Genomic DNA, 26,325 nt, shown 5'->3' on the forward strand with positions numbered 1-26,325 from the left:
TTCTATTATTATTAAATGGTTTCTAAATTGGTATCTAATTAGTAATCAAGATTTTTGCTACCAAATTTAGAAACTAAATAATTGATAGTTAAAACCTTTAACTAATTAGATACAACCATTTAACAATAATAAAAATTAATTTATAAATCAATTTTTTTTAATTTCTAAAATAGTCTCTAATTTAGTTACTATAGCAACTAATTATTTTTGGTATCTAAAATTGATTTTTATTTCATGTTTTTGTTGTAGTGTAAAATATTTTATATAAGTTTTCTTATCTTTATTATAATCAGTCATTTGTATTATTTTTTATTTTTTTTTTAAATTGATTTGTGTTTCTTTGTACCTGTTGTTCATACATAAATAGCGTAACAAATGAGCAAGAACGGACAGATGCAAACTCTGGCGTTTTTATTTATGACTTTAACTTTTTGAAGAATGTAAGAAACAAACCAATAAAAATTGGAGATAGCACAAAAGTAGCAATAAAATATTTAAGACTTGTGTTTTCTGTAGAGTATTGACCATTGAATTTAAAAACTTATTTGATATCATAAAAAACTTGTATTAAATTTACTTTATTTTAGGAATTTTTTGTATAGCGATACTTTATATTTTTAGGGACTAGAATAATGTTTTATCCATAAAAAACACTTACAAGAAAAGAATTAAAAACTATTCTTATATAAGCAATCATTAATTCCAAGAATTTGAAACTTCCATGAAAATGAATGAAAAGCTAATTTGATTTTAAATAACGTGGAAATATGACCTTGTGTTAGTTACTCTATTGCTTAAAATGTTGTTTTAAAATAGTTTTTTTTCTCTCATGGTTGTTAGCCAACGGAACCACATGTTTATCTGAATTTTAAAAACAAGGGTCTTGTTAATTACTATGTTCAAGATAATGGTTAAAAAGTTAATAAAAAATTGTCGAATATCATGTTAACATAATACATACCTAAAATCTAAGGCGATCCAATAGCAATATGATAAGATAAATAGTAATGCAATCTCAACCACACAATGTCACATAATGGGGTTTTTTTTTATATATATACAAAAAGACTTGCACTTTTTTTATATTAAACGAATTATATAAGGTAAATTTGTTATTTTTTATAATCGTTATTTAAAAAATTATATTGACAATTATTTAACAGTATAAAATTGGTTTACACTTACTGTGAATAATAGTGAAAACACTATTTGTAATTTCAAAGAAGACCAATCCCTTTACGTGTACGTTATTACATTAGCCTTTTTTTTACACAAATGCAGTAGTAGTTAAACTTGTTACGTTTTTGGTTGTTTGATAATAATGGCAAAGAACTCTGCACTTATCTATTGGCCTTCTCTTCTGCATAAGAAACTCCTGAAGATTAGGCATATAATTGACCAGAAAAGGGGCAATCAACATCTTAACAACAAAACACGTCACAGCAGAAAAAAAAGGATGTTACTTCACTTCCCTTAAATACAATTTCTATTACTTTGCTTAATTACTTAACTTAATTAACATTTTTAGTCACTGCTTTAGACTTTTTAGGATTTTTTTAGCTTTCAATTTTTGGGGGTAAATTAAGTCTCTGTCAAAATTAATTAAAGTTAATCCCCCAGATAGATTTCTTCTATGTAAAACTTATCAACCAAAACATCAAATTGCACTAAAAATATCCCAATTTTTTTCACTTTAAACCGTAATTTTATTGCATAAAATATTTCAAATTTTTATTATTTTCTTAGTATTAAACTTTTAATCTCAAATAATCCTAATCCACCTTAATTATTTAGATAAAATAGCAATTTAAAATTATAAAATAGAAGAACATCTGCAAATACTAGTTTTATTTAATTTCTAAAATAAATGCAAATAGCTCAAGTGTTTGGATTTATCACGTCCAACAGAAAAAAAAAATGTCAAAGTACCACGTCAATTGCAGTTCTAGAATATGATTTAAACACATTGTAAAAGAAGCTTGAAGGTTTAAGATTGCAGGTAAATAAATTAGAAGGATCAAGAATGTAAAGATAAATTTCATATATCATTTATAAATAAAATAAATTTCATTTTTATTAGTTGTTTAAGGATATGTATAAACTTAAAATATATTTAAATTATTAAAAAATAAAATAAGGCACAGGATGACGTGTTGCTTTCAGGACCAGTGAACTACGTTGTACTTATGCGAGGAAAAAGATGTGGAACATTTTAGTTTTCTTGGGACGTAAGCACTTCAGAACTAAGCTACCTTCAAATCGTTAGGTCCGTAAGTTGCAGCCTCTACATCTTTAGTTAAAATAACAAGCGTTTGAGCTGAACCTACACATAAGCAGGATCCAAAAAGAGGTACTTAGCGTTCTCTTAACCATATTAGGCAGGAACAAACCCCAAAATTGACGGGTTTCCTTCCAAATCAATCGTTTGTTAGGACCATGTGCTTCTTGTCTTCATCAAGGTATGGACCCTTCGACCTGTCACCAACTTTACATGCATTGGATTGGAACACAAGTATGTAAATATTACTGTCAAACTCAAATTAAATGACCATATATTACCCACATGCCATTGTCCTTTTATGATTAGTCTTGTGAATAGCAGTTAGTGGTATACTGGTCTCTCTTCAGCAACTTGTGTTCGAAAAGCCAAGGCTGCCTCTATAATTAAAATTCTCGAGAAATTATATGCTATTATTGCACATGAATCATAAATCATATAACTCAGAACAATCCGTGTTACTCAATTCATTCTACAATTAGAAACTAGCTTGGAAGTTTTCGGTTACGCTTGGACACTGGCGGATACTTCATCTTTAGCTGTCTTGTCTTTTTTCTTTGGTGCCTCTTGAGTTTTCTGCGCAGCAGCTTTGTTTGGAACCAAAATTATGAAGATGTTTCTGTCACGGAAGTTTTTCACCTCCTCTAGTCCAACCTGCACATAAGTGTGGTTTGGATATAAAATTCAAACAGGTAATAAGATATCTCTCCAATGACCATAAAATTGGATATCCGGACAGAAGACTATGAAATGAATTCAATTCACTATGAGTAAATCCCAAACACAAACGAAATCAAATGGAAATAGCAAGTGTGCTAAGGGAGAGAACTCAATAAAATACCAGTATAACATATCAGGATCTGCTTTTCTTGTAAACAGCATCATTTTGTATGGAAATAGTCAGGTTTTTAATACCAAAGAATATGATAACGCACGGCAAAGTGACATGACATACCTCGCCAACATCATTCTGAAAACGTGTAATAAGCTCAATAGCCATATTCCTGAATTCATTCTCACGACCCTTTAGGTTTACTATGACCTTAACCTGCAGGATGGATCCAGGTGATCTCAATACATTAGTATATGTGTGGGAGCACCATGCTTAATATGACATGACAATATAATTCATGCAACCTTGTCACCATCTTTCAAAAATTTCTGTGCAGCTCTCAAACGCACTGAATAATCATGCTCATCTATGTTGTATCTGTTAAAATAGAGTACAAAGAATTAGTAGCAGAAAGGCATAATTACAAGATTGTTCTAGTAAAAATAACTGAGCATAACTAAAACTCAAACTAAACCACAGCTCATAATAGCTGTAACTGCTCTCTAATTATGGGAGAAAAACGTAAATTACAGCATAAGTTTTATGCATTTAATTGATACTGCAACAGCCGTTTCATATATCTTTACAGTGTGATGCATCACATAGAACTTCCTCAGTTCATCGGTGAGCAAATAGGGTAAACTAACTCCTTTTAGCGCATCTTGGCCTAATTCATACCATGTTCACTAGCAAGAAACAATATATTAATAATAAAATGCCCAACATACGCATTTTTTTCTATATTACTCATCTAATTTCCTAAAATAGTAGACAACATGATTAAGAGCAGAATGAATTGTGTCTACAAGAAGAAAAGTTAGTAGGAGAAAACGTGAATTACGGATACCTAAGTTTTAAGTTGTGGTGTTAATGACAAAATGGGAATAATTATATACAAGTATTGAGAAATTATGTTGTGAACATACAGAGGTTACGAGATAGGATCTTAGTTCTAAAATTTGTAAAGGCTAAATATGTTTTTATTTCTTATAAAATGAACCAATTTTGGTCTTCATTCTTATAAAATGAACGAATTTTGGATTTAGTCCCTAAAATATTTTTCCTTTGGTTTTCATCCCTCCAAATTTTGAAATCATTATTTTCAACCCCTATCATTCATCTTAGAACAAAATAAATAGCATTCATTTTAGGGACCAAAATAATTTTTGGGAGTGAAGTGTTGACATGACACCACATACACACTATTGGATGCCACCCAGTTTCCCATTAAACATGTAAATGGTTAACTAATGTCGTATGGCAATAGGGATCAAAACTATTAATTTTAGATTCTAAACTGCTTAAGTCCGAGGGAAAACTTTTACGGGAAACAAAAATTAAAAAAGTGCTCATTTTACAAGGACCAAAAATATTTAACCCAATTTGTAAAGGAAAGGGAGGGCTTTAAATGTGATCAATGTTTATGTAACCACAAGAAGGGTGCCACAAGATAAGATTTTGGGAAGATTTTGAAGCTTTAGAAGTAATATTACCACTAGGAGAACAAAAAATTAGAGGGGATCTAAATGGCTGTGTAGAGAGCACATCTAGAAGTCTAGAAGATACATGGAGTTAAAATGGGGGTTATGATCTAGTAGAAACAAATAAAGAAACTCTTATTATTTTTCATAAGGAAATCAGAGAGAAAACTTTACATGGACTACAAAGTCACACCTAGTGAGAGCTTGAGTAGCCAACATTTGAATCTCGATTACGGACATAAGAGATGAGAAGAGAGTATGAAGGAAAAGCCAAGATAGGATCAAGTGGTGACAATTGAATTGAAAGAAGAAGAAAAAACTAAGTGAAGAGTTATAGAAGAAGTGAGTTAGGAGCCACATGGAAGAATAGATGATATGTAGGACTGCACCAAAGGTCAACTTTGAACCCTTACCCCTTTACCTTACTCTTGAATGTGTTTGTTGAGCATATTGAAACATTTGATGCCATGATGCGTGCTTTATACCGATGGCATAGTTCTAGTTGGAGAATCAAGAGAGGAAATAAATAAAGTTAAAGATGCAATGAGGAGCTTTGAAACCTCATTGATTTTGCTGACACGATAACCATAGAACAGAAGTAAAACTAGGAGACATAGTACACCACAAGTCATGTTATTTAAGTATCTAGTTTCCATCACACGGAATAACAGAGAAATGGAGGGGGATATATACAATAGAATTCAAGTGCGATGGAGAAAATGGAGGAGTGCTTTGGGTATCATTTGTGACAAAAAGGTACCAACCAAGCTTAAAGGAAGATTTTATTACACAACTCAGTGTTGTATTGTATGGAACTGAATGTTGGGTGGTAAAAAGCAAAGAGAATAAATTCGATGTAGCAAAAAAGAGTGGACACAGAAAACAAGAAAAAATTAGGAATCTATTAGAGAAAAAGTAAGAATAGCTTCTATTGTAGAAGAAATGGTAGAAATTCACCTTAGGGGATTTGGACATGTGTAAAAGACATGTAAAATCCCCAATAAGGTGAGTAGATTGGATGAAAGGTAGCCTGATCAACAGAGACAGAGGAAAACTGAGAATATATGTGAAACCATGTGATATCATTTGGTCCATGTAGTCAAATTCACCTAGTGGGAAAAGGTTAGGTTGTTGTCGTTCCTCTAGTTTCCTGAAAGTAACAGAAATAATTAACTTGTGTAAATGTGTCTAATGCCTTTCCCGAGAACACATAGTTAACCAAAGCCAAAATAGATTGCTTGAAATAACAGAATATACTTCTTCAAATTTCTACCCCTTATTAAAAATATTAATAAAAGTAGTATTCGATCCATAATTAAGAAATCTGAAGAGCAAGAGTCCAGAATTAGCTTAGGACATTACCCCATTTTGAGCTCCTTCAAATCCATCCGACTAGCTACATTTAAAAGACCATTTGGTTAGTAATTATAGTTTTTCTGAGTTTTTGTAAATGATTTAGAAGAAAATATCAACGCTTACCAGCACTTTTCTTCTGCTGACCTCTTTTCTTCTTTTGTTGTTCATATCGATATTTGCTGTTCAGAAGAAAATATAAGGATCAATTACATGGTCCAACAATTCTTAAACCATAAGTATACAAGTGCTTAATCATGTCAAACAGATGTAGATCTAGGCACGTCCTTTCATGCAGATTCATCTGATTTAGTCAAACGCACATCAAATGCTAAAGTCTTTCTTGAAACAACTACACCGGTGTCAATTAATCTCCCCATTGATCCACTGTTACTTATTGCTCTACCATGTCTTCACAACATCCCACCCCAAAAATACATAGAAGCACAGCATCCATTTACAGACAACTGAATGCAAACAATACTCCCACCTTCAACACCACTGTTTCCTAACTAGTAAAAATTGAACACAAGGCCAGAATCAAGAGAACATGGAAACCAAATTGTATTGTCATCTATCAACCCAATTCAAACTACTTAATATTAAAGTATTGTTAAACAAGTATACACACATAGATCATTTACTGCTAAATTGATTGAAAAATGCATAAATATTTTGATACCGACATCAACCATCAGCATTTTGATACTAGAAATGCAGAGTTTTTTCTCTCGTGATATACAAAGATCATACCTGTAATTCATTATTCTAACAACAGGAGGATCTGCCTCTGGAGATAGTATTACCTGACCAAAAAACGAGAGTAAATAAGCTTACACATTGATGCACAAACTTCCCACTAAATTGACAGTGAACAGTCATGAATCAATTAGGTTTTCAACGCCATATTAAAACAGACTTCATTCACGTTTATTTTGATATCTGTCCAAAGCTATGTTTGGATATATTTCTCTGTAATCATTCATGGGGAAGATAATAAAAAGGCAAAATGAATTGAGATTCTACTATAAGTTAAAACCAACTTATCACCTGTTGTGGAAATTAGATGAGAGAACTTCTATAAAAGTTACAGTACTTAGTTTATCTTAATTTATGGGAGAAATTCAATTCTTTTTGCCTTCTTATTTTCCTATGAGTGATCATAGAAAAGTTTATTCAAACATGAACTGGGTGAAACTATAGGAAGCACTTTCGCTTTCTATTTACTGTCTTTTCCATCATCTACCGACACGAGATATAGTAAAAATAAGTTATATTAATTAAACCGAAATTATATGGTAAAACATAAACAACTAAAGATTATACTTTCCGAACTCAGACAATAACACAAGGAGGGGGAAATGTAAACGAGAAAACCACGACATTGTAGCCAACAAATAGTGGAGAACTTAACACAGAAGCAGAAATCTCAGGGACCAGACATCATACCAAATCAAGTTCGACATCTTCAGCCATTTTAATGGCGTCATCAATTGACAATACTCCAACCTACAAAAACACAACAGCTTCAGCAACCTCTGCTAGCTTCAGACCGAATTAGAAAGATTCATAACTCAAAGAATAGAATCCTCGAGTCAATTGAACAAATAAAACTTCTAAACGTAGTAGCTTAGTTTAGACGTGCTTCTTTAGCGAACAGAATTAAAAGCATTGAAATACAGGAGAAGGAAAAAAAGAACAAACCATATTCTGGTTCTGATCAATAAGCCTGACGGTACCTGACCTATTTCAAATCCAAAGCATTCTTAATGACGAAATTCCAGAGGAAGCATAAGAGAGAAAGGAATTGACGAGGAGGGAGTAGAGAACCTGAGAGTGGAGAGGTCGAGAGCTTCGTCGTCGTCGGGTTCGGTCTGGCGTCTCCGGGAGTCGCCGGAGCCGAAGGAGCGGGAGCCACCGCCGTAGCGGGCGGATACGTAGAAGAGGGAGGTGGAGAGAGAAGGGTCGTATTTGAGGGAATTGGGAGAAGAGAGGGAAAGACCGAAGAGTTTGGAATGAGAAGAATTTAAGAGAGGAGAAGGTGTGGTGTGGTGGTGAAAGAGTTTGAAGGGGACGGTGGTGATGCCAGCCATGGCACGCGGACCCTTCCTTATTCACGCTTCAACGCTGCTGCATATCTCTTATCCTTAACTCTCACACACCTTTTACTTCCACTCCCTCCTTTCAAACTCCACCAATGCAATATAAATCCTACAAAATCACTTCTACAAACGCTACTATACAAATATGCGTTTAAGTCTTAGAAAAATCACTTCTACAAAATCTACTATTACAAATAAAATAATGCTTACACGTTGACCATTTTGACCCAATAAACACCACAAAATATTCACCTCATACATTATGAATTCATAGACTGTTTTCTGACTTCTATATTAATCCCACTTATCCATTTTTATACAAGTTTACACCTCAATTTAATTTTTCATTACCAAAATAATTTTTCATACAAATAGAAAAAAAATTACTAGATATAATGTAACTAAAGAAAACATTAAATATATCTTATTTTGAATAATTTAAATTGCTTAAAAAAAACACGACTATTATGCCAGATACTTTTTAATAAAAAAAACAACTTTATTTCTTATCATATTTCTATAGTATGTAATAGGGAAAAATTGATTTGTAATCCATTGTAAAAAATGTTTATTTTAACAATCGTTTATTCGAATAATCAATTTTTATTATAATTGATTGTGATTTAGAATTAGGTTTTTAAGTAATTTACTGAAATTATTTATGTTTTTCTAAACAAATTGAGACTTGCTTAAACTATTTAAGCATTTAAAATTCGAAGATTGTGTATTGAAAAACTATTAAAAAAATCATCATAAACTAGTTACAAAAAATCAGCTTTGTTTTTTCAAAAAAATATTGTAAGTTTGAAAATATTTTCAAACACTTGTAAAAAAAATCTGATAGAAACATGTAAAATCAATCATTTAAGCTATTCCAATAATCATCTTCCATGTATTATCCATTAATTTGAAGAAAACATCTTATATAATAACGCGTTTATTATTTTAATATAGAAATTATTTTTAGAAATGTATTGTTTGATGTGAAAATTGTAAATCCCTGATTTTAATTTTTAGTTTTGACGCTTCTTTGCACCTAAATAATATTCAATTCTTCCTGAGAAAATAGGCAACATGTTCCTTTGGGGAATTGATCAAGAAGAGAATCGCAAACTCTTTCTGAATCAAAAGGTTTATTGATGAACGAAACTGTAAAAAATTACATCAATATCAGGTCCAACTGAAAGTACAAAACAAACTTTTATTCACTCTTGATGAAACTTCACATCACTAAGCTTACATTTTTAGACCAAAACAATAACAGAATTCACAGAGTACACAGTAACAGGGATCCTAAGTCTTGATTCACACTGCAACAGAAGTTGAAGTTAGTGACACATCGAGAATCTCAGTCAACTTCTTCAATCTTAGGTCCAGCACCAGAACCAGCACCAGATCCAGCACCAGGCATGTCATCAGCCATAGGAACATCTCCAGCAGCACCACCCTGATACATCTTAGCAATGATGGGGTTGCATATCCCTTCCAACTCCTTCTGCTTGTCCTCAAATTCATCCACTTCCGCCATCTGGTTCCCCTCCAGCCACTGTATTGCATCCTCCACAGCCTTCTCAATCTTCTGCTTATCATCCGCCTCCAACTTCCCCCCGATCTTCTCGTCCTTTATCGTGTTCCTCATGTTGTACGCATAATTCTCAAGGGAGTTTTTCGCATCCACCTTCTTCTTCACCTCTTCATCCTCTGCCTTATACTTCTCAGCATCCTTCACCATCTTCTCTATCTCCTCCTTGCTCAACCTACCCTTGTCGTTGGTGATAGTAATCTTATTCTTCACACCCGCGGTTTTGTCCTCCGCAGAGACATTCAAAATCCCATTAGCGTCAATGTCGAAGCAGACATTAACCTGAGGAACTCCTCTTGGTGCAGGAGGGATCCCAGTGAGCTCAAATTTCCCGAGAAGATTGTTGTCCTTTGTTCGAGCACGTTCTCCTTCGAACACTTGGATCAAAACCCCGGGTTGGTTGTCGGAATAAGTCGAGAAAATCTGCTCCTTCTTGGTGGGAATCGTTGTGTTCCTCGGAATCAACACTGTCATTACACCACCAGCAGTTTCAAGCCCAAGACTAAGTGGAGTCACATCCAACAGCAACAAATCCTGAACCTTCTCGTCCCCTTCACCGCTCAAAATCGCAGCCTGAACAGCTGCACCATACGCAACAGCTTCATCGGGGTTAATACTTTTGCAAAGCTCTTTCCCGTTGAAGAAATCCTGTAATAGTTGCTGAACCTTGGGGATCCTAGTGGACCCTCCAACAAGAACAACTTCATGAACGTGACTCTTGTCTATCTTTGCATCACGCAGACACTTCTCCACCGGCTCCATGCACTTCCTGAACAAGTCCATGTTCATCTCCTCGAATCTGGCTCTCGTAATAGTTGCATAGAAATCAATCCCTTCGTATAAAGAATCGATTTCAATAGTTGTCTGCGCGGTGGAAGACAGCGTCCTCTTGGCTCTCTCACACGCTGTCCTCAACCTCCTCAACGCTCTAGCATTCCCACTAATATCCTTTTTATGCTTCCTTCTGAACTCTGAAACAAAGTGATTCACCAACCTGTTATCAAAATCTTCACCTCCAAGATGAGTATCACCAGCAGTAGCCTTCACTTCGAAAATCCCCTCCTCGATTGTCAATATGGAAACATCAAAAGTTCCACCGCCCAAGTCGAAAATAAGCACGTTCTGTTCACCTTTTCTTGAAGCCTTCTTGTCCAACCCGTACGCAATAGCAGCAGCAGTGGGTTCGTTGATGATCCTCAACACATTCAACCCCGAAATCGCCCCTGCGTCCTTCGTGGCTTGCCTCTGCGAGTCGTTGAAATAAGCAGGGACAGTGATAACAGCGTTCTTCACGGCATGACCAAGAAACGCCTCTGCCACTTCCCTCATCTTGATCAACACCATGGAAGATATCTCTTCAGCAGAAAACTTTTTCTCCTCGCCCTTGTAGGAGACCACGATCATGGGCTTGTCGCCCGGGCCCGCCACCACCTTAAACGGCCACAGCTTCATGTCGTTTTGAACCGGCGAGTCGGAGAATCTGCGCCCGATTAGACGCTTGGCGTCGAAGACGGTGTTCTGCGGATTCATCGCGACTTGGTTCTTGGCAGCGTCTCCGATGAGCCTCTCGGTATCGGTGAAAGCCACATAAGAGGGCGTGGTTCGGTTGCCTTGGTCGTTGGGGATGATCTCAACGCGGTCGTTTTGCCACACGCCCACGCAGCTGTAGGTGGTGCCGAGGTCAATGCCTATGGCTTTGCCTTCCTTTGCCGCCATTGATGACAGGATTTCTAACAGAAATGAAAACTCTGAAAGTTGGAGATATTTGTTGTGTGTAGAGCAGTTTGTATTGTGCACAAATTATGAGTGAGGAGAGAGAGTAGCCACAGCGGTTTATATAGTAGCAGTTACAAAGCAGAGAGTGAGTTCCAGAATTTACTGGTTAATTTGGAGGGAGAATGTTTGAGAGCGTGGTAGACTCTTCTGGATTCTTTCGTTAACATTCCAGAAGGGAAAAGAATGATGAATCCAAAATTATTATTTTCTTTAGCCACTTAATTCATATTCTTTTACAATTAATTTTTATAATAATTAAAAAATATATATATGTTCACATTCCAATAATGAAGTACTTAATGTTATAATTATTTAAAATAGAAGATTTTTTATCCAAATGTAAGTTTATGTAACTGCGTTAATTACTCTGAAAGTACATTTTAATTTTATTATTTAGTCTAGTTAGGAGGGGAGAATTGAATAAATTTTATTAATTTAATGCAATATTATCTTTTAATTATTTCAAATAGATAAAATTTCAAAAAAGTAACAAAATAAATAAGTTATATTATTAATCAAGAAGACACAACTTTAATTAATTTGATGTTTAAATATACAGAAAAAAAAAAAATATTTGAATTATTAGAAGAGAGTATAAAAAAATCCTTGGAATTAAAGAGTTGGAGGGGCGGTGGTTGGTAAAACAGGTGTTGAAAGGAGGAGGATTGTAAAATGAAAAGCAATGACTAGAATGCAGAAGAAGGACAACTATTCATCGTCTCATCTCAATAACATCATCTTCAAGTTTTGGATTTTCCTCTTCCATAAGCTCATGTGCTCAGACCTTCAAATATTCTAATGCTTTAAATAACTCATAATTTTAAAACTATTAAACATATACGTAATATTTTTAACTAATATCCAAAGCTGCAAACTTATATGAAATCACTCAGCATTTAATATTCATCCGCAATATCCATTTCCACTTTCTTTTTATTTTTCTTTTTCTTATCACTAAGTATAAAAACATCTTTTAAGAATAAAATTAATTTATATTATTTTAATCTATAAAAACATTTTAAGAATAAAATTGATATTTTTTAATAATAAAATTATGAGAGAGTTTTGAGTTCTAAAGTAGATAATATCTTAAATATAATGTTTTTTTACTATTATGGTTCTTTTTCTTTTTACTAAAATGGAACTTCTTTTAAAAAAATACAAAATTTTGATAAGTCGTATCAATTTGACACGACTTCATATGTAGAAGTCGTATCAATTTAACACGACTTTGGCTCAACTTTGTCATCTCAACCTTAAGTCGTGTGAAGTTGACATGATTTTTGCCACATTAATCTAAAGTCGTGTCAAGTTGGCACAATTTTGTCAATGTTATAATTTATTTATTTTTTATTTTTTAAAAGAAATTATTGTTTTTCAATATATATATATATATATATATATACTATTAATTGTTTAATTATAATTAAAATTGAATAGTAAGTTAGGTAATACTTTAAATTAATTAAATAAATTTTTAAGGAGGAATATTTGTTGTTGGTTAATTTAGGTTGTTAGTTGAATAAAATAAATTAAGACATAAATATATAGAAGCTCATGGAACCACAACCACAACCGCCTTTAGGGTTTCCTTCTTATGGTCATGGTTTTGATGTTGATCAATCCATTCATTCGGGTCTTCCACACCATCCACATCCACACACATGGATCATCTTCGCCACCTTTCACTTCATCATCCACACCATCAGATTTCTTACACGTATAATTTTTTACCTTCTCATTCGGGTACTTTTTCCACTTCGTCAAATATTTTTGGAACTTCAGCATTCACCCCTCCTCTTGCATATAACCCAACATAATTCATGCACTATCGACCCACAATGCCCTCACCAAAATCTCATAATGAAGGCAATAACGACGATGACGGACATATTGTTGATGATCCTCTTCCACCTCCACCTCTGTCTAATCATCACCCTCCACGAAGGCCTCAACGACAAATACGAAGACCACATTGTAGCATTTCTTCCCATAAATAATTTACTTCCAATAGTTCACCTTTTTATTTTTATATTTATATCTTGTAATGAATCTTACTAATTTGTCTAGTTATGATTAATGTCTTCTCATCAATAGGTGTTATATAAAACCATTACTTCTCAAGGTATTTATTTTCCAAATCCACAACAATAATTCTCTATTTATTTTTCAAATACAACAATTCTCATTTCTTTATTTATTTCCAAATCCAATAACAATTTTCTTCATATTTTTTATTAATCGAATAACCAAATTAATATATTACATTACCATCAACACATGATCCATATACGATTACCCAATTTTTTGTCGCTTGAAATTAACACCCTTAGAAAATTATTTATCAAACTAGTTTTAAATATTCCATAACTTACTACTCAATTTTAATTAATTTCATTTGTAATTAAATAATTAATATATATATATAAACAAGAAAAAATAAAAACAAGAAATCAAAAGTTGTGTCAACTTTACATGATTTTAGGTTGACATGACAGAAATTGTGTAAACTTGATACAACTTCAAGTTGAGGTGATAAAGTCTGCCAAATTTAACACGACTTAACCAAATTTATAAATTTTTAATTAAAAAAAAACAACCTCATTCTAATAAAAGAATCAAATATAATGATCGAGCCTTATCAATATTATCACCTATACACCAATAAATCCCACATAATAATAATAATATTTTACTAATAACAATTGCTACCATAAATCTAAACTAGACTCATATTTTTTCACAAAACTCAACAATCATTCAGAATTCAACTTGGATATCATACTAATGATAAAAGAAGAAAAGAAATATATTTGTTATTTTGTTTCCCTCTTTTAGGGATTTATGTAAAAGGATTTTTGTAGTGTGTGTTTTAGTAAATATAAAAGCTTCTTTATCATATCAGATTTGTACAGTTTACTGGTGAATGTAGTTTATTGTAATACAAAAAAAATAATATATAAAGAAAAAAAAAGTAGAAGTGAGACAAAATATTAAAAAAATAGTATAATAATTAGAATTAATATTATTTAACTATGAATTACTTTCTCATTAAATAAACATATAAAAAACAGCTGGAAAATAACTTTTAATGACGATTACAATATGCATACGCGTACAAAAAAACACATAATTTAATGCACTTCTTCTAATGGAATTTAGTATTAATTAAAATTTGTGAATTACAAAAGTATACATGCACATTGTCAAATAATTATTAAGAGCAGTTAGTTTTTTAATTTATCTTAATAGTACTTGTCAGTCAATAAATAAAATATAAAAAATTATTAGTTTAAATTTAACAGGATGAGTAAAACTTACTCAAATGATTATTGTGCATCAAAATATCAATCTAAAATGTACATGAATTTGATTTTAATTTTTTTAATGTTTTAACGAAAATGTCAGACTGTTGTGCACACTTTTACTTGCTAATTAAAAAAAAATTTCAATACACGACCTTTTTTTTCTTTTTTTTTAATGCAGTTTTTTAATAAAAATTCTGTTTCTTACAAAAAAAATATAATTAGCCTTTTAATTTTTTTCTGTACATAGAAATTATGCTTACATTTATAATTTTTCTTTACATTGTTTTATTCGATGGACGAAGAGGTTTTTTTTAATAAGATATGTAAATGTTATGTGTGCATTCATTTCTTTTTCATAATTCAATGTGATTTTTTTAAAAAAAAATTAATATTGTTTATTAAGGATCGAATTTTTTATATAGTTTAAATTTTTTAATAAGTTATATGTTTATGAATTTAATGGAGCTTTTAGAAAAATAAATTATTCATCGTCAAATTTATTGTAATTGAAAAAGTTGATTTAATTTGATTTAAATAAAATTAAAAAATTAAAATAAATTTGATTTAGTTAAAATAATATGAATTTTATGTCCAGTTTATTTTATTGAATATGTATTGGATTTGAATTTTGAAAAATCCAATCCATCATCACCTTAAATTTAATGTATTTCTTTTATGCACTCAAAATTCAAATTTCAAAAAGGCCATGAATAAAAAGCCCAAATTAATTGAGGGAGAATAAGGTAAGAAAGAAAATAAATGTATTAGTGTAATATAATGGTTGGAAAAGAAGAACACGACAATGATTACCTGTTTTTGTTGATTAATTCATTAAAATGGTGCAGGAAAATACAAATTAGGAGATGAAGAACAAAACCCTATATAAATAAAAAATTATAAGAATGATGCTTTCAAAGAATAAATATGAACATGAAACCAAGTGGAGTTGAGTTAGCCCAAGTCGGACCAAGTTTAGGTAGAATTGAGTTTATCCAAGCCCACGAGCCAAGTCAGCCCAACCATGGTTGAGCTCAATTGGTCCTAACCCAAGTCGAGTCGAGTTTGTCCAAGTTCAGACTGAACAGAGTTGGTCCGAGTCCAGGACGAACTGAGTTGACCAATCTCGTTTTCGAGCCGAATTGACCTGACCTTAGTAAGGTTGAGTGAGCTTCATCATATGTTTAGACGAGTTTTTAACATATTTGAAAATATTTTATTTTATATTTTTTCTTTTATGTCTAGTGAAATTAAAAAATTATTTTGATAAAAGAACCGATTTAAAATCTATTGATTTCTTTTGATAAAAGAAAATGTTCATGTTAGGGAGATGAGACCTATAGAACTATTGATTGGCTTCGTCTTCCTCCTTCTTATTGGGAGATTGATTCCACACTTCAGCCTACTCTTTCGGGTCTCGATTACTTGATCACTCTATCTCCTGGGAAATGTCGAATGGGAGGTACCTGCAAAAGGCACTCCGACCCTCGAGTTAGCAAAGGGTGTTCGACACTCAGTTGTCAGAGTACAATAAATTAATGACGTACATTACTCTTGGTTGTGGGAGCCGAGCCTAATGTTGACCGTTCATTCCATACTAGTACAGAAAACAAATAGTTATTTCAAAAAAATCAATTAAATTTTTCACAAATTTCTCTTACTATAACTAATCAAATTTAATTAATACATTTGTTTTCATTAAATAACCATACCATATTTGAAATTATTAATACTTTATATAAGGAGATAATCTTATCATTTTAAACTAATATTTTTATAAAAGAGAAAAATACAAAGTTTTAAAATTATTCTTGGAAATTTTTTTTTTCTTGTATCAAAGAGGTTTTTTGGGTTTGAACTTTTTTTTGATTCATCTGTATAATCCCCAGTGTTCAGAAACCTTGTTTCTTACTCTGTATTTTATCGTAGAATATTCATATAGGGTTTATAAATTTATGTTGAGTGGTTACAAGTTGTTTTCTCATAGGGTTCAAGATTTATACTCTTGATTATATCTTTTTATAAACTTTGTGTTTAGTTTAGTAAGTTGGTCCAGGTCCACAAGTCGAGTCATTCTAAACCTAAGTCAAACTGAGTCGGTCTCGATCCAAGTCGAGTTGAGTTTGCTTAGGCTCAGATCGAACAGAGTCGGTTTGAATCCAGGATGAGATCATTTGGCCCTTCCCCAATCAAACCGAGTCAGCCCAGTCCAAGTGGAGTTAAGTCGCTTTTGAGTGACTAATTCCTCGCTTTTGAGAATGAACTTAATCGTTTCAAACTCTAACGAATCCTGGTAATATTTATATATGGTATTTTGTTCTTATTTGATATCATTATTTTCATTTTATGCTTAAAACTATAATTTTTATTCTTGAATTAGATCCTTGTATTTAAGTGGGAAGTATTTATGATTATTTGTCCTAAATGAAAATACTTGATATATTTTAATGTTAAAAATAGATTTTAGTATATCAAATGTTGTATAGCATATTTTCTTAGTGATAATAAATATGCTAAATTGTTAAGGAATCAATGTTAGGATATGATATTAATATTTTCATATTTGAGGAATTAATATGAATCACTATTTTTGTTGCATTAATATCAATTAAGTTAAAATATTGTATGTTTTTTATTTATAAAAAATATAGACGAATGAGAAGGATTAACTTCAATCTCAATCTTATTAATTGAATTCTTATAATCTTTTACTCTGTTTTATTTAATTTACATGCAAAATTTATTCAAACAATTCCAATATATTATAAATTAAACTTTTGTACATATTTCGGTATTTAAGGAATGTTACACATTAAATTTTTAAGAGAATTGTTCTTTGTGGGTTTGATATCTTTTGAGACAAACTATTACTTTTGACTCGATACACTTGTCGAATTTAATCAACACTTGTTCACAATTCTTAGGCTCAATATTGGATTAAAACAATATTTCAAAATGTACTGACTCATAAGATATAAAAGATTGTATAGGATACTTGTTACCAGTAACAATAGTAGATGTGGAAGAATGCACGTTGGTTGGTTTGAAAATCCTTAAAATAGGTAGGTAGGCAATTTTCGAATATAAGTAGAATGACGTAGAGTGATATCAATGTCAATATCAGTATGCAATGAATGATGATCATTGTTGTTATCTAAAGCCAACAATTTAATTATTTGCACCAATGTCATCAAGGCAACAATCAATATTACTAGGGATAGGTAAAGAAATGTCATTATTATGTAAATTGGTGTCATAGTTTGAGTGATAAGGATAAAAGTTTTATGAAAGATGATACATTTAGAAATATCTATCTTATGAATTTTAAGACTAAGAAACATATATGTCCATTAATATTAGATATGAAATCAAAAAATATTCCAAGATAAACTCTATTGTCTATCTTCTTCATATTTAGAGGGATGATGCTAGCATAACATAGGCGTCCAGATTTGTTGAAAACAAAAACATCATAAGATTTTCTATATAGTTTTTCTTACGGTAAGATATTATTAAGCAAGGGTGTAAGAATGCAATTTATAAGCAAAGTAGCATGTAAGGCATAACACTAAAAATTCAGAAGCAAGTGAGATTGAAATAATGGAGTAATATTAAGAAGATGTTAATGTTTTCTTTCAACAATTCCATTTTTGTTATGATGTTTTGAGTTTCAAATTTCTTATTCGTTAAAAAATTACACTTAATAACGTTTGTGATCATCAAGAATAGTAAAGAATAATTTATGATCATACCTAGAGGTATTCCGAATATTTATATGAAGTAAATCAAAAGTGTTTAAAACATGTGAATTACTGAAATGGAAAGATCATTTATTTTATAAAATTCTTAAAATAATTTTAAACCACTAAATAATAATTTGATTGATCAAACATTCCGATTTTATTACATTCCAATATTACTCTAAATAAATACTTAGATTAATTAAATTATTTTTCTAATGTATGTAAAAAAAATAAAAAATATCTTTAACGAAAGATAAAATAAAATGAATACTGTTAATTTATTTATTCATCTCTAATATGAATGTTGTTAATCTCATATTCATCAATTTCACTGCAAATTAAAACTCAACAATAAACTCAACAACTTTTAAGTTAAATTGTTTACATAATTCTAAATTTAATCTTATAGTTGTTCAAACACTCTTAAGTTTAACCAAGTTAATCTATGAGGGAAGAGAAAGTCACGTCATAGTACGTGAAATACTATTGTGTTATCTTTTTTTTTCACATTTGTTTGAATGAATTGATTTTACAGTGCACTAGTGTCATGCATGACACCTCTTCCATTTTAGAGATTCCTGACTTTGGTATGTGGAATCTCTTTGACCACCATGAACGTAATGAATGCACTGTCTCAGAGTTGTTAGCTCATAAATAATGTTGTTCATTCACGAGTTATATAAAGCATGGTTATGGGAAACACACAATGCATTTGAAACAAACATTTCATTCAAACAGACTTCTGCATTGCTTGAGTGGCCTTGGCGAGCTTCATGAGTTAGTAAAGTGCAAAGACAATGAGTTTGTGATTGCATCTTCGATATCAGGTTAGCAATTGAGTGAGTTTTCTACAATGCCTAATCGATTACTAATGAAAAAGAACACAACACTTAATCGATCATGTGATTCAAAATAGTTGATAATCGATTAGGTTGAATACAAAATCGATTATATGTTGTTTTTTGGGAGCATAATCCATTATCCTTTTGTTGATAATATATTATATAACACTAAACAAATACTTTTACTTCCAACTATTTTTGTATTTATTATATATATATATATATATTATGAAAAATGTTTTAGGATTATATTATTATAATATGAATGACAAATGTGATTAAACAAATAATTTTCCCAATTATTATAACAAAGTATAAATCTTAAAATAAAAATAAGTGAAAAAGGGTGATTATAAAAGTTTTCTTATTTGTTTTATTCACAATCAAGTACAGACATGCCAAATATAGACAAATTAAAAAAAAAATCTTAATTATATTTTAAAAAAAATTAAATATATATTTTGTTTTTAAAATTAAACTAAAGCACAAATCTCTACCTTAAATCTAAACTCTTAACTACCATCACAAACAAACAATCTTTAAATTCATAGTTTTACCAAACTTAAAAAATATAATTTTACTAACCTGTAAGTTTTTTTTTTGAATTGAACAGATAATAGTAAAACAACATGTATATAAATTTATTATTCCCATCTATTAGTGTTGTATATATTTTATTTTAAAAGGGAAACTGGATTAGTATATAATATTTTCATATTTCTTTTATCCTATCATATTTGTTTAGAATAACTATTATTTTAAAATGAAGTGCAGTCAATAAGCAACCAAATATATATATATATATATATATATTTATATATTTATAAATGATAAATAACTGACAGAGTTATACAATTTAATGATTTATTGTTTGAAAAGAATTTAAATCTGAAATATTTGATTGAGTTACTATTTTTTTTTGAAGTTACAGATGTAGAAAACAAACCTGTAAGTAAAAAAAAAAAATCAATCTTATTTCCATTATATCTAGAAGGTGGGCCGTAACCTACCACCAGGCCCACATACATTAGGATGTGTGTAAATGAATGTGTATTTTGGGAAAAAACCAGTATATGTGAAACATGATTGGGTGTTTTGATTTGAGCACAGTAAATAGAAATTAGGTCTTCTATAATAAGAAGAGAGCAATTGTGAAATTTAGGGTTATTGCAGGGGTGTGATTTGGTAAACCTAATTTTGGGAAGAAAGAATTTAAAGAAAAAGTGGGGGGCGATTGGAAATACGTATAGATACGTACGCAAGGCTGAACACAACTCTAAGAAGGGTTTTTTTTGACCCCTCCGTTCTCACTCACGCACGCAGTTCTCTCTTCTCTTCTCACTCCGCAGAAGAGAGAGAAATATCTAATACCTAGCGCACCCCCAATCCAATCCTTTCAATCTACCATCTATTTATCCCTTCTCCTTTTCTCCCTTTTCTCCTTTTACCCTTCTCTTCTCCTATTCGCTGTGGTTCGGCGTCGCTGAATCCATTACCGCTGTGTCGAATCGGACGGCCAAGATTGCATCGCGAGGCATGCAGCAGAGTGATCAGACGGTGTTGAGTTTGAGGCCCGGCGGTGGAAAAGGCAGCAGACCCCTCGGCCCTCGATTCGACTCCTCCACCTCGTCTTCTGCTTCCCCTGCTTTTGGCTCTTTTTCTTCTGATCTTCCTCTCCTGCGTCCCCATGGCGGGGCTCCCTCTCCTTTCTCTATCAAGGTATCAATCCCCTTTCCCTGGATCTGCCTTTTTGCCTCTTCAATTTACTTTTTTCTCACCACAACTTGCTTTTTCTCTCTGTATTTGTTGCTTTCTATTGATATAATCTCATGGTCATGCTGATGAATGATTCTGTTCATTTTTATGTTTTATATTGATGTTTTTTTGTTTATTTGTAATAGCTGGGTGTGTGTTTCTTAAATGTTTTTTGGTGGGTATTTTTGGATCTCGTATCAGCTTGATGAATAATGTCAAGGCTCAATATATGAGTTTTTTTTTTTTTCCATTTATAAAGTTTAAATTTTGAGATGAATTATTTGGCTGAACTTTGAATTTGGAAACAGTCATTGACACTTACTTTTCTAGGTTTTTGCTTGTTTTGTCCTATATGAAGATTTGAATGTAGATGGATTTGATGGTGGTTGTTTTGAAATTAAGTACTCAAATTAATTTGTCCATGGCTGTGTGGGTGCTGAAGCATAAAGAAAATCCTTGGGAAAAATTAAAAAAATCTACTAATTGAAACCTAAAATCGGTTTTTTTATGCTCATTAGACAAGGGGCAAACTGAATTTGAATGTCCTAATTCTTGGCTGGGCACTAAGTACGTGTACCTGCTGTAAATATGGACAAAAAGCAATATGTGGGCTTTAGGTGGGATTGACTAAATTTCATGTTATCCATAAAGGTCCCACATACACTGAAATCTTATGATTCTGAAGGATTTGACAATTTCTATGTGTTTTCCTACTTTTGTTAATGGGTCATTCTTCTACATTTTTCCTTTTTTAATGGGTAATTCATCTACATCTTTACAATAAATGCATCTATCATTGACAATCATCCTGTGCTGTTTGAATGATGGATAAATTGTGTGTGTCATGTTTTTTTTTTTTGTATCTAAAAGCTTCTAGCTTTTCAGGCTGGAGATTCACGGTTTGAGGGCCGTGAGCGCGTGCGATATACCAGGGAACAACTTTTACAACTCAGTGAGGTAATTTATATGTTATTGCTGCTCTAATGCAATGGTTAATTATACTTTTTCTCAGGATATTTGTTTATTCCATCTTCCATGTGATTATTTTCCTTTTAATTTGGAAATTGTGGCTAATTAACGTTCTGCGACGTCTACTGATCTATTGGATTCATCTTTAGTAGCCTTGTGTATTGATTGTCTTGTGTCTAGTGTTATGTTATAAATTTACTTGTATTTAAACTTAAAGAGATGCTGCCCTGTTTTCTACAGAACTCTATTGTTCCTTGAAAGACAACCTACATTGTTCCCTATGTCTCTGGATAAGTTTTAACATATGATCTTTTGTTTTTTTTATATCTTGTCTCTTCTCTCCAGACAGTCTCTTTTGAAACCTAGTGCTCCAGTTTGTATGATTAATGATTCATCATTGGTCTAATTGTTGAACCTTTTTATATTCAGGGAGTTGAGATTCTTGATGATGTTTTGAAGATCAAACAAGATATTGAAGCTGAACTTTTTGGTGAAGATCAAAGTTGGGCCCGCCCAGAAAGCAATGTATGTGTGTTTTCTGTCTATTATTTATGTTGTTAACTAAGAAGACCCTTTTCCTCTTCCATTCTGTTGGTAAATTGATTGATAAACTTGTTTAAAAATATCTTATTTTTGGGAGTGATTATAATTGTATCTTACAGAGACTCATCAGTGATCAGTGAATGGTAAAATTAAATGTCTAATTCTGTATGTGATGCTGCTATTTTTATTATTTTTTATTAGCTCAATTAAGTGTTTCATTTTAATGAATTTAATTTGTGACATTATCAAAATTATAAGTTCAACTATTCAAATTGTGTAATGAAGTATATATTATCTTCTGCAGCCCTCAAATCAATTTCAAAATCGATATTCTGAGCCAGATAATCGTGACTGGCGTGGACGATCTGCTGGCCAACCTTTTGGTAATGCAGATGAGAGGTCTTGGGATAATCTCAAGGAGAATAAGGAGTTTGGAAATAATCGTCAAGACCAAATGAATTCTCAGTTTGCAAGGGCACAGATATCTTCTAACCAAGGGGTACTGATAATTGGCAGAGATGCATGATATATATCTTGTACCATTAATGTTTTGTATTTAAGTTTGATCAAGTGTTGTTTAAAACACCTTACATTATCATTGAACAAGAAAGTGAAAAGTAAAAGCTTTTTGAGCCTTTAGTATGGCGGCATTGAATGGTTCTCTCTATATACAATGTGGATTGAATTGTTTTATCTTATTTTTAATTCTTCTATCTCTATTAAATCAGGGCGGACCTACTCCAACACTAGTCAAGGCTGAGGTGCCGTGGTCAGCTAGAAAGGGAACTCTCTCTGAAAAGGATCGTGTCTTAAAGACAGTTAAAGGGTAATGTATTTCTACTTTTTAGTACTGGTTAATAGGTAAATAGGGATTTTTGAATTATGAGAAATGCTAGCAAATATGTCAACTCACCCTTTATTATTTGGTGAATTTCACATGGGTCCCACTTAGAGGTCTCATGAATTTCTCTCAATAGTAAAGAGTGTATTAAAAATAGTATGTTGACTAGTCAAGACAACAAAATACAATTATATGTGAAAAACTGACTTGGATCCCCTTAATTGATAAGTAAATTATGAGATAAGGTAAGGGTTCCTTTGATTTGAGTTGAAGAACTCGTTTAACTTACCTCCCTTAAATCAAGAGTGGATGCATTCTCTCTTTCTCACTTTACATATTTACTCACATCACATAAGTTGAATATTTGAAGTCAATATTGTGAGTTTTGACTAGATTAATTTATTTATATTTTTTCTATGTATCTAATGAAAGTTAGTTTTTTTAACATTTTGTATTTTCTTCTTCACCCATGTAACTGGTAAGATTCCTCAGAATTACATGTCTTCTGATACTGATATTCAGTGTTGTGAACCATTTCCATGCAGAATACTAAATAAGTTGACTCCTGAGAAATTTGATCTCTTGAAGGGTCAGTTGATTGATTCTGGCATTACATCTGCCGACATATTGAAGGTTCATTTTATTTTCTGTTTGAAGTATTTTTCTATCACATCCTTGTTTTTAATTGATTTTGTTGGAAATGCAGGGAGTTATATCACTGATATTTGATAAGGCAGTGCTAGAACCAACATTTTGCCCAATGTATGCCCAGCTGTGTTCTGATCTTAATGAAAAGCTGCCTCCATTCCCATCTGATGAGCCTGGTGGGAAGGAAATCACTTTTAAGAGAGTACTCTTGAATATCTGCCAGGAGGCTTTTGAAGGTGCAGATAACCTGAGGGAAGAAGTGAGACAGATGATTGCTCCTGAGCAGGAGATGGAGCGAAGGGATAAGGACAGACTTGTCAAGATTCGAACCCTTGGAAACATTCGTTTAATTGGTGAGCTGTTGAAGCAAAAAATGGTTCCCGAAAAGATTGTTCATCACATTGTTCAGGTTCTATCTGGACTTGTTGAGACTTGATTGTTATATAATATATTGTTGTTTTGGGAGTTTGCACTTACCTTTGTGGTTGACTGATACTTGATACAGGAGCTTTTAGGTCCTGCTGACAGCAAGATCTGTCCAGCAGAGGAAAATGTTGAAGCCATTTGTCAATTTTTCAACACTATTGGTAAGCAGCTTGATGAAAGCCCGAAATCACGGCGTATAAATGATATGTACTTCAGTCGTTTGAAAGAATTGAGCACCAATCCCCAACTTGTTCCACGGCTGCGGTTTATGGTTCGTGATGTTCTAGAGTTGCGTTCTAATAACTGGATTCCTAGACGTGAAGAGGTAAATTAACTCTAATGAAAATATGCTACAGCTCAAATGTTGGAAGACATTCACTGCTTTTTTTTATCTAATAATTACTATTTGTTTACTAATATAGGTGAAAGCCAAAACCATCACTGAAATTCATTCAGAGGCAGAAAAAAATCTTGGATTGCGTCCAGGTGCCACTGCAAGCATGAGAAGTAGCCGTGTAGTTTCTGGTGTTCAAGGAAACGTCAATTCAGGAGGATTTGCAATTGCCCGACCTGGTACCGGCGGTATGATGCCTGGGATGCCGGGGACGAGGAGGATGCCTGGGATGCCGGGAATTGATAATGACAACTGGGAGGTGCCTAGGACAAGATCAATGCCGAGAGGAGACATGTCAGGCATGCAAACTGGAGGACGTGGTCAGTCTCCTTTCATTTCTAAGACATCAACTGTTAATTCAAAGTTACTACCTCAAGGTAGTGGTGGTACTATAAGTGGGAGAAGCAGTGCCCTGGTACATGGGGGTGGTGGTGCTCCTTCTGCTCGTCCACAAAACATTGGTGTTAGTGCCGAGCCCCCACCTCAAATTCCTTCACCTGTACCTGTTAAAGTTGTTTCTGCCATACCCTCTGAGAAGCCACAAGCTCCAGCTCCAAAATTGAATGTTGAGGAACTTCAGCGCAAAACTAGTTCTCTTCTGGAGGAATATTTCAGTGTTCGGCTTTTGGATGAGGCATTGCAGTGTGTGGAGGAACTAAAAGCTCCAACTTATCACCCTGAGGTTGTGAAGGAAGCCATTTCCCTTGGACTAGATAAAAGTCCGCCATGTGTTGAACCTGTTGGCAGTCTTATTGAGTATCTGTATGTTAAAAAGATTCTTTCAGCCAGAGACATAGTGACTGGGTGCATGTTATTTTCTTCTCTGCTGGATGATATCGGCATAGATTTACCTAAAGCACCAAATAATTTTGGTGAGATAATAGGGAAACTAGTTTTGGCTGGGACTTTGGATTTTAAGATGGTAAGAGAAATCCTGAAGAAGGTGGAGGATGACCGGTTCCAGAAAACAATATTTTCCTCTGCATTGCAGGTAATTAGCTCTGCATCTGGGCAAGCTGTGTTGGAATCGCAAGCATCTGATATTGAGGCCTGTCAGAGTCTGTTCAACTGAATCAGATAAGTCTGCATGAGAATATTGATCTCTGTAACTGAACGAACATCAACTTCCCTTTACGCCCTCACTTTTTAGAAGCACTTTGTATTACAGTATGTTATAAAAGTGGGAGCTTCCAGTTATCAGGTATTTTCTCGAGTTGTATAATTTTTTTTTTGTTTTCATGTCGTAGAGGTGTTTTTTGAGGGAAAAGTTAAACCATAAAGCTACGGATTTTGTTTTCCAGTTGGCTAATCATGTGCCAAGAGAGTGGCCCATCCTTCCGGGGGTCCAAATGTTTTTGTACTTCATTAGTTTCATTTTTTCCCTTTATTTTCTTGACAGAGAGTAATTGTTAAACTGGTCAGTTCATAAATATCATTGTCGTTACTGTGGCATGT

General features: G+C 32.6%; 3 protein-coding genes and 1 non-coding gene across 4 annotated transcripts; 2 read left to right on the forward strand and 2 right to left on the reverse strand.

Moving 5' to 3' along the window:
- Positions 1-2,670: 2,670 nt before the first annotated feature.
- Positions 2,671-8,217, reverse strand: LOC137807429 (translation initiation factor IF3-4, chloroplastic). The gene is made up of 9 exons (XM_068608075.1): positions 7,775-8,217; positions 7,649-7,688; positions 7,394-7,453; positions 6,698-6,750; positions 6,071-6,126; positions 5,954-5,987; positions 3,416-3,488; positions 3,234-3,326; positions 2,671-2,932 (listed from the first exon to the last, which is right to left on the reverse strand). Exons 1-9 carry the CDS (start codon positions 8,035-8,037, stop codon positions 2,783-2,785), a joined length of 822 nt encoding a protein of 273 aa, XP_068464176.1. The 5' UTR covers positions 8,038-8,217; the 3' UTR covers positions 2,671-2,782.
- A 1,010-nt stretch (positions 8,218-9,227) lies between these two features.
- Positions 9,228-11,608, reverse strand: LOC137807426 (heat shock 70 kDa protein). The gene has a single exon (XM_068608072.1). The coding sequence runs from the start codon at positions 11,342-11,344 to the stop codon at positions 9,395-9,397; it is 1,950 nt and encodes a 649-aa protein (XP_068464173.1). The 5' UTR covers positions 11,345-11,608; the 3' UTR covers positions 9,228-9,394.
- An 8,768-nt stretch (positions 11,609-20,376) lies between these two features.
- On the forward strand, positions 20,377-26,322 carry LOC137807430 (eukaryotic translation initiation factor). Its single transcript, XM_068608076.1, has 9 exons — positions 20,377-21,013; positions 21,935-22,006; positions 22,448-22,543; positions 22,866-23,060; positions 23,290-23,387; positions 23,948-24,035; positions 24,109-24,459; positions 24,556-24,801; positions 24,899-26,322. Exons 1-9 carry the CDS (start codon positions 20,831-20,833, stop codon positions 25,940-25,942), a joined length of 2,373 nt encoding a protein of 790 aa, XP_068464177.1. The 5' UTR covers positions 20,377-20,830; the 3' UTR covers positions 25,943-26,322.
- LOC137808902 (small nucleolar RNA snoR103) lies at positions 21,612-21,715 on the forward strand. Its single transcript, XR_011080774.1, has one exon. It is a non-coding gene; the product is annotated as a small nucleolar RNA snoR103 (small nucleolar RNA).
- Positions 26,323-26,325: the final 3 nt, after the last annotated feature.

The sequence above is a fragment of the Phaseolus vulgaris genome, chromosome 3 (assembly GCF_000499845.2).
Source record: "Phaseolus vulgaris cultivar G19833 chromosome 3, P. vulgaris v2.0, whole genome shotgun sequence".
Lineage (NCBI taxonomy): Eukaryota > Viridiplantae > Streptophyta > Magnoliopsida > Fabales > Fabaceae > Phaseolus > Phaseolus vulgaris.

Coding starts and splice junctions, on each gene's coding strand:
- LOC137807426 (XM_068608072.1), bottom strand. CDS start 11,344: ATGGCGGCAAAGGAAGGCAAAGCCATAGGCATTGACCTCGGCACCACC.
- LOC137807430 (XM_068608076.1), top strand. CDS start 20,831: ATGCAGCAGAGTGATCAGACGGTGTTGAGTTTGAGGCCCGGCGGTGGA. Junction 22,544..22,865: donor GGGCCCGCCCAGAAAGCAAT/GTATGTGTGTTT, acceptor TATCTTCTGCAG/CCCTCAAATCAATTTCAAAA. Junction 23,388..23,947: donor GTCTTAAAGACAGTTAAAGG/GTAATGTATTTC, acceptor ATTTCCATGCAG/AATACTAAATAAGTTGACTC.
- LOC137807429 (XM_068608075.1), bottom strand. CDS start 8,037: ATGGCTGGCATCACCACCGTCCCCTTCAAACTCTTTCACCACCACACC. Junction 7,689..7,774: donor CTCGACCTCTCCACTCTCAG/GTTCTCTACTCC, acceptor GATTTGAAATAG/GTCAGGTACCGTCAGGCTTA. Junction 2,933..3,233: donor TTCAGAATGATGTTGGCGAG/GTATGTCATGTC, acceptor ACTTATGTGCAG/GTTGGACTAGAGGAGGTGAA.